Raw genomic sequence first — 16,895 nt, 5'->3', positions numbered from 1 at the left:
TAAACCTGGGAATGAAAAAGTAAATAAGAAAACTATGAAAAACAAACAGCCTAATTTAAAAAAAAAGTGTCAGTGAATATCTTCAGTGAATCAGTGAATCATGTCAATATAAAGCTTGCAGCTATAATTCTTCTGAATAAGGGTGAATTATGCTGTTAAGTCTTTTTCTTAAGCATAATGTCCTTAATTTCCAGATTGCACACACACTAGTGTATTTCAAAGCAGTAAGTTTGTTATTACTGGTGCATTGGTATGAGCAGAAATGGGAGAGGTGTAAAGGGAGGGCACGGAGAGGGAAGACCTGCAGACCGCAGACCGCAGGGCAGCGCTTATTTAATTTTCTATTCTACAAGGTCATGATAGACTCGGAACTGGCCTATCAGCATTCAGCTCCTGGGCGGATATAAATAGTAATAGATAATTAGTTACCCAAGAAATTTGAGCCGGGTCTGCCTGTAAGAATTCGATCCACAGACAGGTAACTTAAGAGTGGCCCATTGTCTCTGTGATCAGCCCTATATAAATCCCTCCTGCGCACAGGGTGCTCACCACACAGCCTTACCTCCACCTGCAGCATCCAGCACACTCCAACTTAACGGGTAAGTGACAACACACACTCTGCTGCAATCTGCTTCATTCAGGAGAAGAGCAGAAAGTTTATTATTTCATGTATTTACTTCAGTTAATTTTATTTTTTGTTTGAAAAATAAAATTGTATTGCTGTGCATTAAAGACAAGGATACTTTTTCAAATTTTGCAGGGTGCATAAAATACTTTAAAGTGTTTCTGGATTTTAGCTTACTAATATTTCTGTTGTTTAAGGGCAACTTTTGCTCTCTTTGCTTGTACAAATACTAATGCACACTGTTTCTGTCTTTAGGGAGCTTTCTAAAACTTTTAGAGATGCGTAAAAGTGCGTAAAAGTGCGTAAAGTGGGAAAAAACGTTTTGGTTTAAAATATATATATATATATATATATATATATATATATATATATATATATATATATATATATATATAAAACTTTATTTTGTTGAAACTCAGTAACACGTTATTATGAGTGGAATATAATATAGGTATTGGTAAAAATATTGGTTAAACTAACTTGAGGAAAGAGGCAAGTAGGTGTCCGTTTTAACTGTTTATTGCCTAGTACCTGTAAATATTATTAAATATTGTGGTTATTGCCTGGTACCTGACCTGGAAAGTCCTTGGGACATAAATCCATATCACACGTTTTTTTTTTTTTTTCTGAAAGTATGTTAATTATTTACACGGTTTGTTTCTCAGGACTATGTCGCTCACGTCCATCCTTTCCGCTGATGCCATCGACAGCGCTATCAAGGACTGCCAAGGTATCGATTTTCCGCAGGCCATATCATCTAGCCGCCGCTTTCATTTCGATAAGTACATGTGATGGGTGCGTGGAGAAAACGCACAAACACGGGCGTCCCCTATGAACTCAATACAATATAACCTTATTATAGCTGATCTGCACACTGAGACCTATTAAACGATCACAGAATTATTATTATTATTCAACTTATTACTTTACATTAAGGCAAAAGCACAATTTTTCAAATTGTGTAGATTAGTCTATATAAAAATATATAATTTTTAAAATATTTCTGGTTTAAGCTTACTAACATTGTTTGTTTGTTTGTTTGTTTGCTTGCTTGCTTGTTTGTTTTATTTACTTACTTACTGTTTGTTTGTCAATTTATTTGTTTTTCTTTCTTTCTTTCTTTCTTTCTTCAAAAGTACCAGAGTCCTTCAATCATAAGAAGTTCTTCCAGCTGTGTGGTCTCTCCAAAAAAAATCCCCAGGAAATAAGGACTGTCTTTGGCATTCTCGACAACGATGGCAGCGGCTTCATCGAGGAGGATGAGCTCAAGTATGAACAAAACTATGCATTTTCACACATGAGTAGGACATTCTCACATGCTTGGCTGGTGTACTGATTTTAAAACATTACATCTGCAATATGATATATATATATATATATATATATATATATATATATATATATATATATATATATATATATATATAATGTAAAAAAAAAACTAAACATTAATGTGTTGTTCATGAAATGAATGGAACAATATGTACCAATTATAACAACTAGCCCTTTCACTGAGCTTTATCAAAGAATCCACATGAATTAACAATACATAGCACTAAGTGCTCTTTAAATCTTATTCAAAAGTGTGAGTACTTCTCTCAATTCATGACTTAAATCACAGCTTAATAGAATATTGTTAAGACCAAACAATGGCTTCTCGTTTCTTTGGTGTGCCACAAACAAATATAATTTGTGGTTTTCCAAGAGAGCATTTTACTACATCAGAACAGCTCATACAGATGGGTGACAGATTAAAGGAAAGGTTTAGAAAGGTTTTGGGCCAACATGAGCCACCAGAACAGCTTCCATGCACCATGGAAGAGATTCTCTGGAAGGCTCTGGAACTGTACTGGGAAATGGGACCATTATTACTCCAAAAGATATTCCCTCAATTGGTGTTTTGATGATGGTGATGGAATGAATTAACTAACACTTTGCTCCAAAATTTCCCATAGGTGTTTAATTGGATTAAGATCTGGTGACCGTTGCACTTGATTTACAATATTTTCATACTCATCAAAGCATTCAGCGAGCCCTCATGCTCTGCCGATGTGGGCGAGGCTAGCCTTTAAAAACCACTCCCATCAGGACAGAAATGTTTCAGCATAGGATAAAGATGACCAGCTGGAAAAATCTTGCACTGATTTGCAGCGATGCTTCCCTCTAAGGGGACAAGTGGACCCAAGCCTTAAATTTATCACCTGCCTGTATATCACATTTATTGTGCAGATGCTTTAAGAATGAGTCACTGATGTGATGGTTGTCTTCTTAGATTCTTCCTGCAGAGGTTTTCATCTGGAGCTCGTGTGCTGACCGATAAAGAGACTAAGACCTTACTATCAGCAGCTGATGATGACGGTGATGGCAAGATTGGAGCTGAGGGTAAATATAACTGATGATCACTACACTCTTAGAAAAAATGGTTATTCAAGGGTTAATTAGATAATAAAGGGTTTTTAGCTTCTAAAAATGGTCTACTTGGAGGATAGATAAAAAAGCTGTTATAGGGTTCTGCATATAATCATGAAGGATTTGCTCAGAGGGACAACGTCAAGTACGCTGAAGGGTTCTTGTCAAGACAACTAAATATTTGTCAGTTTGTGTAAAAGCATCTTCCAATACAATATGTCTAAATGTAATAGCTTACAGTTTACTCAAATTATGGTTTATAGTTTTGATTATAGTTTACTCAAATTATTCAAATTAAATGTTTTTATGGTTTCATGATAAACTATGTTAAATCAAAGTAGAAAAACAGTCATGTCATAAACACTTAACATATTTTTGTAAAGCTAAATACAAACCTTGCTGCATCTGCTGCATTATGAATTCACTTAATCCAGTTAAATGACACTGCTTTGTTTCCTCTCTGACAGAATTCCAGGCCATGGTGCTCTCCTGAATGGTCAACCCTCCTCTTGTGTCATGGTTCATTTCAACAATGTTCTTCCTTGTTATTCTGCTTTCTTTTAATTTTTGGAAGCCCCTGATGATACAGACACAAAACAGACCACAGTTTATACTAGATTTGTAAATACCTGTAAAGAGATGAAATCCAAATCATCTCCCCAGTGTACGACTGACACAACATAAATAATTTTGAGTAAATAAATAAATGACTAAACTTTATGAACATTGCCTTTCAGTGGTTGTTAAGTGCATCATTTCATGACATTCATCAATTTGATATAGCCATATGTCAGATGAACAGTAAAATTATTGGGGGAAAAATGTTAGCTCATCTTAAGAAAAAGCGATACTGTAATCAAGTGAAGCTGAGTTTGAACTTGTCATCCAGTAGACTTAACCTGATAGGTAAAGCAACAGTAACTTAAAACAATTGGAGCGCAAGCATAACCTGTTAAGTGTTAAGTGACATGGTTAGGAAACTGAGTATTATAGGCTAAGTGGTGTAGAAACCTGAGAGACTGCCCTTGATGGGTAAGTGTTATAGTTCAAATAACGTTAACCTACAGGATACCTTGAAAATGAAACCAGTAATTGGCATGGAACCTTTTTAAGTAGTACTTACAGTATAAAGGATGGTGGCACACTGCGTCTCCACCATTCATCACACCACTGCTGACAGCTGAGACCTGAGTTCAAAAGCCAATTAAATAACCCTTGCTCATTCAGCCTCAGAACTCATAACACTATACTATTCCCCATGTAGCAACATCTAGATTTGCACGAAACCTTTAGTAGTAGCCCAGTCAAAAGTTATATTTTCAAGAATTAATGCAAATGGGTCATTAGTATGGAAATGTGTATGTCTTGACTGTCCCAATTTGATAGACTAGACACTTTTAACCAATCTGTCAATCCTTCATCTTCCATTGAATATTTTGACAAATAGAATAAGTGACAAGTTTTCCAGAAAATGACCAATAACAGTCATTTGGCTGAGTACATGCCTCTGGAAGTAATAGAAGCAGCCTATATTCATTTGCAAACTTGCCATTAAGCAAAGCACTACAACTGAACACAGCGTTTTACTGAGACGTTCTGTTTGAGGAAAAAAATAACACTCAAATAAGAATCCAATCCAGCAGAAGGTGGTTCAAAATCACCTATTTCTTCCCATGTTCTACTCTGTTTATTATGTTGATTTTTCTTTAGGGTTGTGATTTTAGTAGCTGTGTTAATGAATTTGCATTTGGAACATCTAGAAGGGGTGCATGCAAGAGTGCCACAGGTTCTATTAGCCTGATTAATGATGACAAGCAGGTCATTGATGTTTTTGTCCTGTCATTGGAGATGAGTGGAGGTTCCTTAAAAAGAGAAGCTGTCTCAGTATCGTCCTGGAGGATTTAGAAGTTTTTGTGTATAATATCCATCACTGTTTTATTAGTGAGCACCAAAAGAATTCTCTCTGTCCTAGCAGTGGAATGTGTAGAGGTCAGTGCATCCGTTCTCTCAATAGTGCTAATATGGACCATGGCAGGATCTATGGTGGTTTTAGGGACTCCACATATGTAAAAAATAATTGCCCAGTTCTTTACTTTTAAGGAGAAAGCATTCATTCTCACTTCAAATAAGTTTAAGTCTCATTAGCTGTGAATAAGGGATAGAATTTTTGCAGTGCTTGGGAAGTGAAGAGTTCTCCAAGCAGGAATGAGAGTCTTTGAGGTTTGTAGTGGATGGTGGTTTTCAAAGTGGAATTTATTTACTTCAAGGATATGTCTGGAAATGTTATGCTTGAGTGATACTCCACATATGTTCTAGAACTGGGGGAAATGTGGAGGAGGGGGAAATAAAAAGTTGGAGGTCCTCAACTGTGCAGTTAGCAATACCAAAGATGACATCTATATACCTAACTAATAGTGTGCATACATGTCCAGTAAATTATATAAACAACTTTTCAATCTTTTCATTTTATTTATTGAAGGGGACTATACATATACAGCCCCCTCCAAAAGTATGTGTCAAACAAAAGATGTGTTAAACAACTTAGAACATGGCACCTTTGGTGGCAGATCACCCAATTTTTTTAGGTGAGCAAAAGTATAGGAACAGATAGCCTTAAAGTAAATTAAAGTAAGCAATATTTAATATTTGGCTGCATATCCTGTCCTTGCAATAACTGCATCAAGCCAGTGACCCACTGACATCACCAAACTGTTGCATTCTTCTTTTGTCATGACTGTACCGCAGCGTCTTTCAGTTGCTTCTTGGCAGACAGAATGTCTACTTCAAATACATTTAAATTGCATTCCATTGATATTCATTGTTTTACTTTGTACTAACCATGTATTTCAGGGTGAAATATAGTCATTACAACACATTCTCTGACAAGTGCCATTGAACTTACTTCAGAGTGGACATCATAAAAGAAAAACATACTTACAGTATATTTACAGTCAGAATCACGAATAACTGAAACACACCCCTGTTCGAGCCACCCTGCACATGCACCTGTCCAAAAAGTGCTTGAGATAATTCTAGGGTCTGAATAGAGATGTGTGCAATTTCAGTATTAATGCCACACTACACACTAAACTTAATTCTGAATACAGCTCTTAGTGGTTAGAGGTGGTATTTGAATAAGAAAATTGGCCCTTGGTTCTCACATATGGGCAGAACAATGAACAGATGTCCAGACATACTGTAGGTGCAGGGCATATATCTAGATGGAGTACGTTTATTATAAAACACTCTAATTGTATAAGGTAACTACCTTATAGGCCCTGGCCAATACTGTCTTAGGAGCCACAGATACTGGGCCTTTATTCATCAAAGTTCAAACAAAGTATAAACAAGTGCTGATTTGAACTTCCAGAATAATGTATAAATGAATCAGCATCTGATTCACAAAACTATCATATGACATCAAAACAAGCAGTGATTTGAGCACAACTGATGGTTCGGTTCCAGCTGCATAGACACACACTCCCACCCATAATTCCCTTATTTACATATCAGTTATATATAGAACACACTCTAATTTATCCCAGTTTAATCCAAAATCAGGTAGAAATGTATCTTGGTCATATTTAATGTAAGTCAATTTTTTTAAGCCAAAAAAATTAAATTTAATTTCTGAATGAAGTATAATTATGTCCACCTACCCTTGTCCTGAAACTCCTGCCCAAATGCTCCTGCACCTATGCTCAGCCACACTATCATCATTAATTGCTTTTTCTCTTACAAAAGTCTGCAGAGGCTGAGCCTCTAAAGACATGCTTCCTGGACTCCAAATCATGCTCATGCAGATTATACTCAAAATTATACAAGTTAACTTAAGTCAACTTCACAGGAATGCACCCATCACTTTCCTCTGGAATCACCATTCAATAATCAAAAAGTGTCACTTAGAGCCTTGAACAATCAAATATTTTCAAAAATAGAAACTCACAATTGAAACAATGAAAGACTGCCAGTGAATTGAAATTGCAAACAACCAAATCTTTTGGAATGAACTTTTACTGAATTTACTGGATCTCTGGTCCAAAATATTTTGCCCATCTTTATAAATGTGGCACTGATTATTGTCTCATCTTCATAAGGATTTGTTAAGAAAGATTTGGTCATTTGCTTACTTCTAGTAACAGAGACATTGTGCATAAACTCAATTCTTATAATACAACTCTGTCTAAAATGGTGCATATATAAACACTTAAACTGAGCTAAATTAAATCATAAACATATATATACATAATGAAGATTTCACACAAGTGTTCAAAACACAAGCCACTATTTTATGAATCCCAGAAAAATGTCAGAAGTCTCTTGTCTTGTCGTCTTGTAGTGTCCTACTGCAAGAGGTTTCTATTATCAAAATTTCTATCTCACCACAAACCAGCAGTGTCAACAATGACAACCATGTCTGAGAGAACCACTTCCATTTGAACATTCCCTTCAAAGAGGAAGAAAATTATATCATAGTGTGGCAGTGGGTGTGTGGTCAAGCACTAGTTGTGAAGCAGAGGAGGAATCATAGAGAACCAGCAGGTAATGAGTAAGTGTCTACACATCTGTGCAGATAATGAAAGCCTATGTATATGCTTTGTGTGACAGAACCTTACCCTAGAGTTTTTAAAATTTGTTTTGTTTATGTTGAATAGTTGAATGAAAAGCACTAGCTGTAAAATAGTAAAGCACCATTCTCTCTTAAAAAGCCTGCCTCCAGTGTTCTCAATTGCCCCTCTGACCCACCAGGGTGTCACAGTGGTGCCGAAACACAGGAGTGAGGGCTGATATGCCTAGATGGAATCATTTGCCCTCATGGTGATCATCCAGTTCCTAACAAGTCTCCAACAAATGTAAGTAAGCCTTTCTAGAACTCATGGGGGAACAACAGAAGCACTTTGAGGATCCAGCACATTCAGTGGATCGACTGGTGCTAGAGAGATTAATACAGCCCACTGATACTCCAGCTGCAACTGCCCCACACATAGCCCAGGTCACCCTCACAAAGATGGCTCCAGAGGCTGTCCCACAGGCCTTTGTAGAGCTTTTTCAAGCAAGCAGTGGCAGCATGAGGCTGGCCTTAATCACAGTGGATTGTCTGTCTGCTTCCAGTGTTGTCCAGAGAAGCAGAGCTCATGTCCCAACAGCTGCCTGTTGCCCATCAGATGGAGTATGCCAATCTCAAGAGAGCCACCTCTAAGCAACACCACCAGTGGTTCCCACAGAGAGATCACTTGCATTTGCTCAGCAGCTCTGTGACCCTTGTCAGCAGTGGTTACTGGCTTAGGAGCAGGATGCTGAGGAGATTGTGAATCAGGTTGTGCTGGAACAATTTATGGCATGGCTGCCTGAAGGGACATCCATTTGTGTCCAGTGCCTCTGGCCAGTGTTGGTGGAGGATCCAACTAGCAATGAACCCTGAATTTGGTCACATGGGCCTGGCTTTCCTTCCTGTCAAACTCCTTAGCTTTCCAGCCACTCTCTTCCTTCACAGGTTGGACCTCACTAGATCTTAAGGGAAGGGGTATGGCCTGGGCAGGTGTGTTAGGGCTGCAAGGATACCATATAATCCATATACCATATAATCAGTGTATGGTGTGGGAGGCTGCAAGGATACTGAATACTTCCAGGACCAGTATCCCCCCCATGGAGGTAGGAGTGTTAATCCAGGTTTCTGACACACCACTGGTTTCTTTTGATCAAGCTGGACTCTACCGCATACCTTTCATTATCACAGGGGAATAAATATTATGACTTAGTGGATTCATGTAAAACCTCAATCCCTCAAAGCCTGATTCAATGCGAGGCATTGAAGACAGAACATTAGCTATCCACAGATATCCACTGGTGCTTGTCCCTATCAAATTCTGGAGACAATAACATATAATATAGAACCACTGGTTAGTCCACTGATTATATGGTAAATTATAGCTGGTAAAGCATTTGTTGGATGGGGCCTACAATTGGATAGCATGGTGTGGGTTTCATGTGACTGTCGCCACATGGGGTTAGAGAAGTTCCTTCTTCCCTGCCTTCTGTGGGAATTCACACTCCAGACAAGAGTAAGTGACAGTCAGGATGTTGCAGCCAGGAACCACTCTGTCCTTCCCTCATTTTTCAATTATCAAGGATAGGTTGCATATAAGGAGAGGTGACAAAGGACTGACATGCCTCATGGCCTATTTCTATTGACTGGGCATCCATGGTACACAGGTGGTGTTTGTCATGCCGAGAATGTCAATTAGCAAAGGCGACTTCAAAAGCACCATTGTGGTCACTCACATTAATCAAGGTCCTCTTCACGAAAATGGTCACAGATCTTGTTGGGCCATTAGAACAGTGCGTATGAGGGTACTGCTCTGAATTAATGCCTTAGACCAGAGATGCTGGAGGAGGCAATCTAACTGGCAGCCGACCAGCTAGTGGCATACCTGGGGGCACAATTTCCCCTTATGTCTTTCACGCACTTCTCCTATTCCCACTCTCCAGAGTTCTGGTGTTCGACCCATTACCTGAAAGCCGTGCCTCTTCCTGAGTCTGAATCCCAAAAGACAGGAGAAGGGAGGTTACTACCCGCAGACAGGTAGTTTGGTTGCACAACTGAATCGAATTCTTAAGAAAATGTTTTGTAATTTCAGCAACAAAAATGCATTCACTACAGTCATGGACAGGAGCATCCCCAAACTGATAAGACAGCAGTGCCTCATTATTTGGACATCACAAGCCCCTTGACTGACCTCACTAAAAAAGGAAGCACTAAAGCCAGTTCAGTGAAGGCATGCCAACAGGACTTTATCCAGATGAAGGTTTGTGGAAGCCCACTCTTTCCATCTCCTGAGTTCTCTTTCCATTTATTTGGCAGATGAATGCTTCAGCCAGGGGGATGGGTTATATTAAAATCAATAGTTTTGAAAAGTACCAGATGCAGAATAAAGTTTATCAGTGTTGCGCTCTTGTACAAAGCCTGCCTTCAATAGTCTCATTTCTCCCTCTCATCTACCAGGGTGTCACACATAGGAATAATGACACTGATAGCACAAAATATGTAGCACTGTACTTTACAATGGTAGAGCAATCGGTACAGGGACATCAAACCCCATTTTTATGTTTGGGGGTACTGATATTTAAGCATATATACTCAACCATAGAACAGTACAGGCCTATACTATATTCAAAATACTTACAGTATAAGTAGTTTACATGTGTGGTTAGGTGTCCATATGCATTTGGCCATATAGTATATATATATATATATATATATATATATATATAGAGAGAGAGAGAGAGAGAGAGAGAAAGTTTTAATACATTTATGAATGTATTTAAATTTATGTACAAGGGTACCTTAAGAGTGATTCATCAAGTATCTCAGAACTATCTGATCATTTTAATTAAATTTTTTAAAGTAGGAAAAACTGTGGTCATGTAGGACTATATTTGAACAATACCATTTTACAAGGTTCCTGAAATTAACATATGTCTGACAGTTACACCATAACAGTCACACCCTGACAGTCATGAGCCCTTTTATGTAATGCCATCAGGTAATAACAGTCATTACAATGTGTACTATTATTTGCTGCACAGTCATTATACTGTAAGTGTGTTTTGGTGGCATAAAAATACTTGGTGAATTGTGCCACGGTGGACATGTTTAATGGTCACAGGTCACAAGCTTAATGGGTGTGATGCAATGTGCAATGGTTGTGATACCTTTTTAAAAATAAACTGTAATTTTGAGTAAGTGTTGGATGCTGTATGTAAATGCAATCCTTTAACTCATTCTACATTATTGAAATTGTTACCCATAAAGTCCATTGTACAGTCCATGAAAACATATGAAGGCTTTATTATCAGAGGATTAGAGGGTCATAGGCTATTGAATAACAAAAGACGAGAGTCACTGGGAACTTACAGTGACTTTGAGACAGTGTTTAACTCTTGTCTTGCTGCATTGGGTTGGTGGTGTTTGAGGTCAGGGAAGCCAGTGATGTAACAAGAGTCTGCAAAGAAAACGAGCCATCACCCCAAGTGATCAGGAGCCATGACTTGTGAACGGGAAAGAAATGAGAGATGATAGGTCTTAACTGACTCCTCGAACACTAGAGGAGGCTCATGTGACAAGGACAGGCGTGCAGGACAACCGTGACTGTGCAATATATTTCTGCTGTGGAGAAACTCTGCCCCACGGTGCAGATACATCAGCAGGAAAGGGTAATAGATATGGACTGGGAACACAATAAGAAAATGTGAAGAGAAAATCATACAAAATCGTAGTGATATTTTCACAGTGCAATGTGCATTTGGCCTTGATGACTTAGGCATCTATGAACAGGTTGTAATGTTTACCCTCTTGAACTGTAGTACAACAAAAATAAGCATGTTAAAATTCATAAGAGTTCAATCTGTTACAGCCTTTGGACAGTCACCGGGTTCATCACACACACATTAACTCGGAAATGGCACTATCTTTCATTTCAGCATGATAGATGCTATTAAAGTTGGTGAGATAACAAAGTAGATATAGTACAGTGCACTGCTCTATAGTGCCCCAGACAAAGTGTCAAATACATTCAACTTTCCACTTCTCACTTAATGTACATTATAAATATTTATGACAACTATAAACCCTACTGTACTCCTGTGACTTTGAACATTTAAGGACAGCTAATCAACTTTGATACTGTTGACTGTAAACAGAATCATATAGATAGCATCAGCAGTCACATGCCAAGCACTTACCATTTAACATTCATGCACAATGCCTTAAGGAAGAACAAAGCATGAGGGCTGAAGCTGAGCCCGAATACTGCAGGCTTCTCTTTGGATTATCAACTTGTAATTGAGACCAATCATTTGAGATGAGCTGCAAGCTACCTTTAGTAATAGCCACAAAAGACAGACCCATATAAGTTGGCCAATGTCGGCCAACTTTCTTTTGTGCATAGGTGGCAATTACGAAGTCTGTTCATTGGGGTGGAACAGTGTTTCTGTTGTGGCAATGAGCTATGGATGCAAAAGCAGTGACTTTTACCTGTCTGCATGTCTGTTGGTCAATAATTAATACCCCTCGCTTCATTGTCCTTAAAAACTCATACCAAGGTGGGAGGGTTAGGCTCACCTTTCTTGTTAAGTCAGGTCTGAAACTTTAATGGGCACCACATCCTTCACTATGTGGATCTACGTGGACTCAGGCCAATTTTCGGATTTGAATGTAGGCTTCCTGTCGGTGATGTGCAAGGAGAACTGTTCCTGAAACACCATGGTGTTTCTGTTCTGATGTGATTCTGTTTGGGGCCACCCAATCTGCTGCAAGGGGATGAAGGTTATAAAACTTTTAACTGTGTCAAAGGAACAATGGTACACTGAGATGTGTGTGGCAGGCCTTCATGTATTATGCAGAGCTTAGTTAACTAGCTGCTATTGTTTAATTTCTGTGTAAGGTTACGTTCTGATACTCATGCATTAGGATATAACAAATCTCAGCCACAGGAAAGGGGGAATCTAGTTAGAAAGTTGGTGCAGGTTGTGTAACAAGGTTTGGGATTTAGCATAAATACAAAGATCAACTCCATTTAAAACAGCGGTAAGTATGTTTTATGAATAGATTCTCTTTTTCTGAGGTGTCATTTATATAGGTATAAATCTTTTTATAGAACATTGCACAAAAATATCACAGGTGCTGCATTTGACCATTTGTTTTCTGTTTAGACAATTTAGCCAAGAATTACTAGATTACTAATTACTAAGATTACTAATCTTCACTTTTTTCACAAAAGACCTGTTTCATTGATACATGTGTGTTAATGATTTAAAATCATTTTCTGCAGTTTGTACAATATTGAACCTTTTTCTTACTAGTACAACAAATTTTCAGCACGTGGCTGATAAGACTATTCATTTTCTAGTTTGGGTTTTTCCTATTTCTATTCGTCTGGACACTGTTGAGATGCTGTTTGTGGAATAGTGGTATTGTCAAGCTCGTCCAAAGAGCTGGCACCCTGTAAGAGCTTGTAAACTTGTAAACACACTGCTCCCTGGTGTATTTCACCAGTGGTCTCTGTCAAGTCTCCAAGACCTCATTGCTGAATTATTAAAGCCTAACAACCTGTTGAAATACCAAACTCAGTTGAGCGGTTTAATTAAATTTCTCTTTCAATTCTCTCAGGACATTCAACCTTCTGTTAACAGTGAAGGGATCACAGTTCACAGTGTGATGTATTTTCTGTTTCTTTAACACGGTGAAGTAGGTTTCAGTTCCAATACAACCAATGCAGACAGTGTGTAATTTTTAATCACTTTTGCTGCATAGTATCCATTAGTAACTAAGAATCTATTTACATCTACTACTGCCAACACACACACACACACACACACACACCTGGGAACCTGCCAAATACCCCCACAAGAATAGAAATATCTTCCAGTTTTGACCTTGTGGGGACACTTAGTCCCCACCAAGATATAAGAACCTGCCTACACACTCATATACACTAAAGGGGAGTGCCTCTCAGCTCAGCAGTAAAAGTGCTAACACAGATCTGGCTGCAGAACAGATCAACCTGATCAAGCTGACAGAACAACCAGTGTCACTATCACAAGGCTGATACCACACAACACACACTCTACCAGACCAGACACACAGGTATTTTTTAAGGATTTTTTTTAATTAAAGGAAATATCTTACATAAATTTCATTGTTAAATAATAATAAAAAAGTATGATTGTTATTAATTATGACTAAACATGCAGCTGTAAATAACACACTAATGCGAAGTTCAGAGCAGATTAAATGATCATGACAGTCAAAATGCACAACACTAAGAGCAACATGCTCACAGTTTGCAGCTGCTTTTAAATGGCAGCAAGTGGTTCCATATTACAAATCTTTCATTGTCTTATCATGCTATGAGAGTATGATGGTATTGTATGAACTAACTGACAAAAAAAAGTTATATTTGGTAATGCTATGCTGTAGCGAAATTGCCAACCTAAGCACAAGAAAGGTTTAGACATAACACTGACAAAGGTCTCCAATCTTTAGCCAAAATAACACTGAAACATAGCATGTGTATGCCCTCTAGTGGACAGCCTCATGAAACAAGATTATTGATTGCCCTGTGAGTTTATAGGTGATTTCTTTTAAAACGGCGAACAAGTTGTCATGAAAATATAGAGGCAATTTAAATGGAGCTCAGTCAATGTCATTTACACATATAAACAACGATAAATTAGAAAAGGGGAAAAAAGAAAAGGTGTGTCAAATAAATCTTGTAACAAACTTTATTGGCCTAAAAACCACATTAATGTAGGTCTATTAGATTAACATACATATAAAATCACATATGGCCATGGCTATCAAATACAGTTGAATCCATAATTAGTAATCAATCAAAGCATTATGAAATTCTAAAAAAAAAAATTATAGCTGCAAGTGGCAGGAACATGGGAAGGTGTTTTGCATTGGGGTGCTGGAATTATAAGCAGCATACATACTAATATTATTATTATTACTTTCGCAGTTGCAGCTCCAGTTAAACAAATCCTGAAAGTAAGGGGTAAGAAAGTCAGCACCCCCACTTCCCACATCCTTTGGCAAGTGGTGATCTGAGGGTCCAAGCACCCTTAGTAGTGCCCCCAGTGGCCCATTCTTCCCAAATTACACAGAATGCTAAAGAGATTATAGACTGCAGACAGTGACAGTTGCTCAGTGCTAACCCCGTGAAATGCCTGCTGAAAGATGATTGGGTGATGATGGCCACAATAACCCAGTATTCATTAGAAATATACTTACAGATTGGCACAGCAATGCAGTACACCAAGTTTCAGCTGGATCAGCCTTACAATTACTGAAAACGAACTTAACCCCAGCCCCTGTAAAAGACCCAACCTCTGCAGACATCCTCAGAATCTTCTCCTGAACATGCCTTTCAAGTTTCATGTGAATTTAAGCTCCACTTTGCCAGGACTGACTGGCATGTAGCGATAATACTGTTTATAAAACTCAACATGTTTTGGTCATTACTGAGACTCTACTGAGTATTTTTGATACCAGTTATGTGAAGACAGTCCAAAAATCTTAGGATTTGTTTACAAAAGAATGGTTTGCAATATTATCAAATCATCTTAACTTTGCATGGGTGGGGCTAAATGATGCAAAAGGCAACTGTTTATGGCTTGAGTTAAATAAAAAGGTTTTCACTATACACCTTATTTGACAAGAGATATGCTTCTTTTTAAGTGTGAAAACATGATCTCACCCTACTCCATCCCCACCAACTGGCCAACTGACATGAGATTGCACAGGCTACTAAAGGTTCCATAGAGACGAATCTTTCAAGTTTTGTGATAACTTTGTCAGTGTTAACTCTGTCTAATGCCTTCTTAAAGCAGATTGGCTGATGGTGACCATGTTTTTCAGTTAATCAAATTATCATCAAGATGAATCTATACCATTTTTCAGCTCAAGCAGTTATCTTAACCTAATGCTACCACTAATATTTGTAGAGCTACTCAGAATCTTGTCATGAACACTTCATTCAAGTTTTGTAAATTGATGTGAAAATTTTTGCAGTTCAGCCTTCACTTGAGTATTTTCACACTAAATCTCTTAAGTGCTGTGCTTCAGGCTATCATCCCTCTTGGCTGAAGTAGGAGGGGTGTGCTACATAGTTACCAGACCAAGTTTCATGTCTATATGACCTACGGTTTGGTCTGCATGATCAGTTTTGAACATATGCTTTCGTTGTTATTTTGATTTGGCCTTGTTGTGAGTTAATCATTTTATGCATATATTTTCTGGGTTTTGTTACGTCATTGTGTGTTCTTGTCCTCAAGCACATCATGCATGGTCCTCTAATAAAAATTCTACCAAAAGCAACAGGTGTCAGGACTACGTTATCCATCAGCCCCTGTACCTCATCCCACTCACCTGAGTCACGGGTATGTCTAATGAGCATGGGTTTTTATGTTCTCTCTCTGGTAGTACTCTTTGTCTTGGGTTTGTCAAGCTCACGTCATGTTTTTATGTTCCTAAGGTTACCTAATTGCTGTTGTTCTTGTTCATGTACCGTGTGTGTGTTTTGTATTGCACCGTAAACTGTATCTGCACCATAAACTGTATTAAACTTTATTTGCACTTGCATCCGCGTCCAATCCCTGACAACAGGGTTCCAGCACCTTCAGTGCATGGATCTCTAAAAATAATTAAAAATATAAAATCAGGGTAAGCTACAAATAAGTTTGCTTGTAAAATAGTTTTAAACACATTTTTTAAAGTATTGTTGGCAGAGGTTTTACATGCTGATGTCCACTATATGTCCAAAAGTTTGTGCACACCTGATATCACACCCATACTTCCCCAAACTGATGCTACAAAGTTGGAAGAACACAGTTGTATAGGATCTGTTCCAGCATGACAGTGCCTCTGTGCGCAAAGCAAGATCCATGAAGATACGGTTTGCCAAGGCTGGAGTGGAAGAACTTGAGTGACCTGCACAGAGTCTTGACCTCAACCCCACTGAACACCTTTGGGATGAATTTGAATGCCAACTGCGCCCCAGGCCTCCTCACCCAATATCAATGCCTGACCTCACTAATGCTCTTGTGGCTGGCATATAGCCACAGCCACATTTATAAATCTAGTGGAAAGCCTTCCCAGAAGAGTGGAGGTTATTATCACTGCAAAGTCTGACTAAATCTGGAATGAGATGTTCAAAAAGCACATATGTGACCAGTTTCATCCAATGAACATTTTTTAAAACTGGGGACAGAAAACTGACCAATAAATGTTTGATATCTTAAAAATATTTCTTTACGATGTAGCATCAGTAGCAGTAATTTGGAATTAGTAATTAGTAGC

General features: G+C 38.2%; 1 protein-coding gene across 1 annotated transcript; it reads left to right on the top strand.

Moving 5' to 3' along the window:
• Positions 1–440: 440 nt before the first annotated feature.
• Positions 441–3,754, top strand: pvalb8 (parvalbumin 8). Its single transcript, XM_026916204.3, has 5 exons — positions 441–599; positions 1,291–1,355; positions 1,762–1,894; positions 2,898–3,007; positions 3,502–3,754. The coding sequence occupies exons 2-5, from the start codon at positions 1,295–1,297 to the stop codon at positions 3,525–3,527; spliced, it is 330 nt and encodes a 109-aa protein (XP_026772005.1). The 5' UTR covers positions 441–599; positions 1,291–1,294; the 3' UTR covers positions 3,528–3,754.
• Positions 3,755–16,895: the final 13,141 nt, after the last annotated feature.

Source organism: Pangasianodon hypophthalmus, chromosome 13 (genome assembly GCF_027358585.1).
Source record: "Pangasianodon hypophthalmus isolate fPanHyp1 chromosome 13, fPanHyp1.pri, whole genome shotgun sequence".
NCBI classification, from domain to species: Eukaryota; Metazoa; Chordata; class Actinopteri; order Siluriformes; family Pangasiidae; genus Pangasianodon; species Pangasianodon hypophthalmus.
This window is presented reverse-complemented; position numbering and strand designations above follow the sequence as displayed.

What these genes read in the sequence shown, in the direction of transcription:
- pvalb8 (XM_026916204.3), top strand. Translation starts at nt 1,295, where the DNA reads ATGTCGCTCACGTCCATCCTTTCCGCTGATGCCATCGACAGCGCTATC. An exon ending in CGCTATCAAGGACTGCCAAG is followed by an intron (nt 1,356 to 1,761) that starts GTATCGATTTTC and finishes TTTCTTCAAAAG; the next exon opens with TACCAGAGTCCTTCAATCAT. An exon ending in TGGCAAGATTGGAGCTGAGG is followed by an intron (nt 3,008 to 3,501) that starts GTAAATATAACT and finishes CCTCTCTGACAG; the next exon opens with AATTCCAGGCCATGGTGCTC.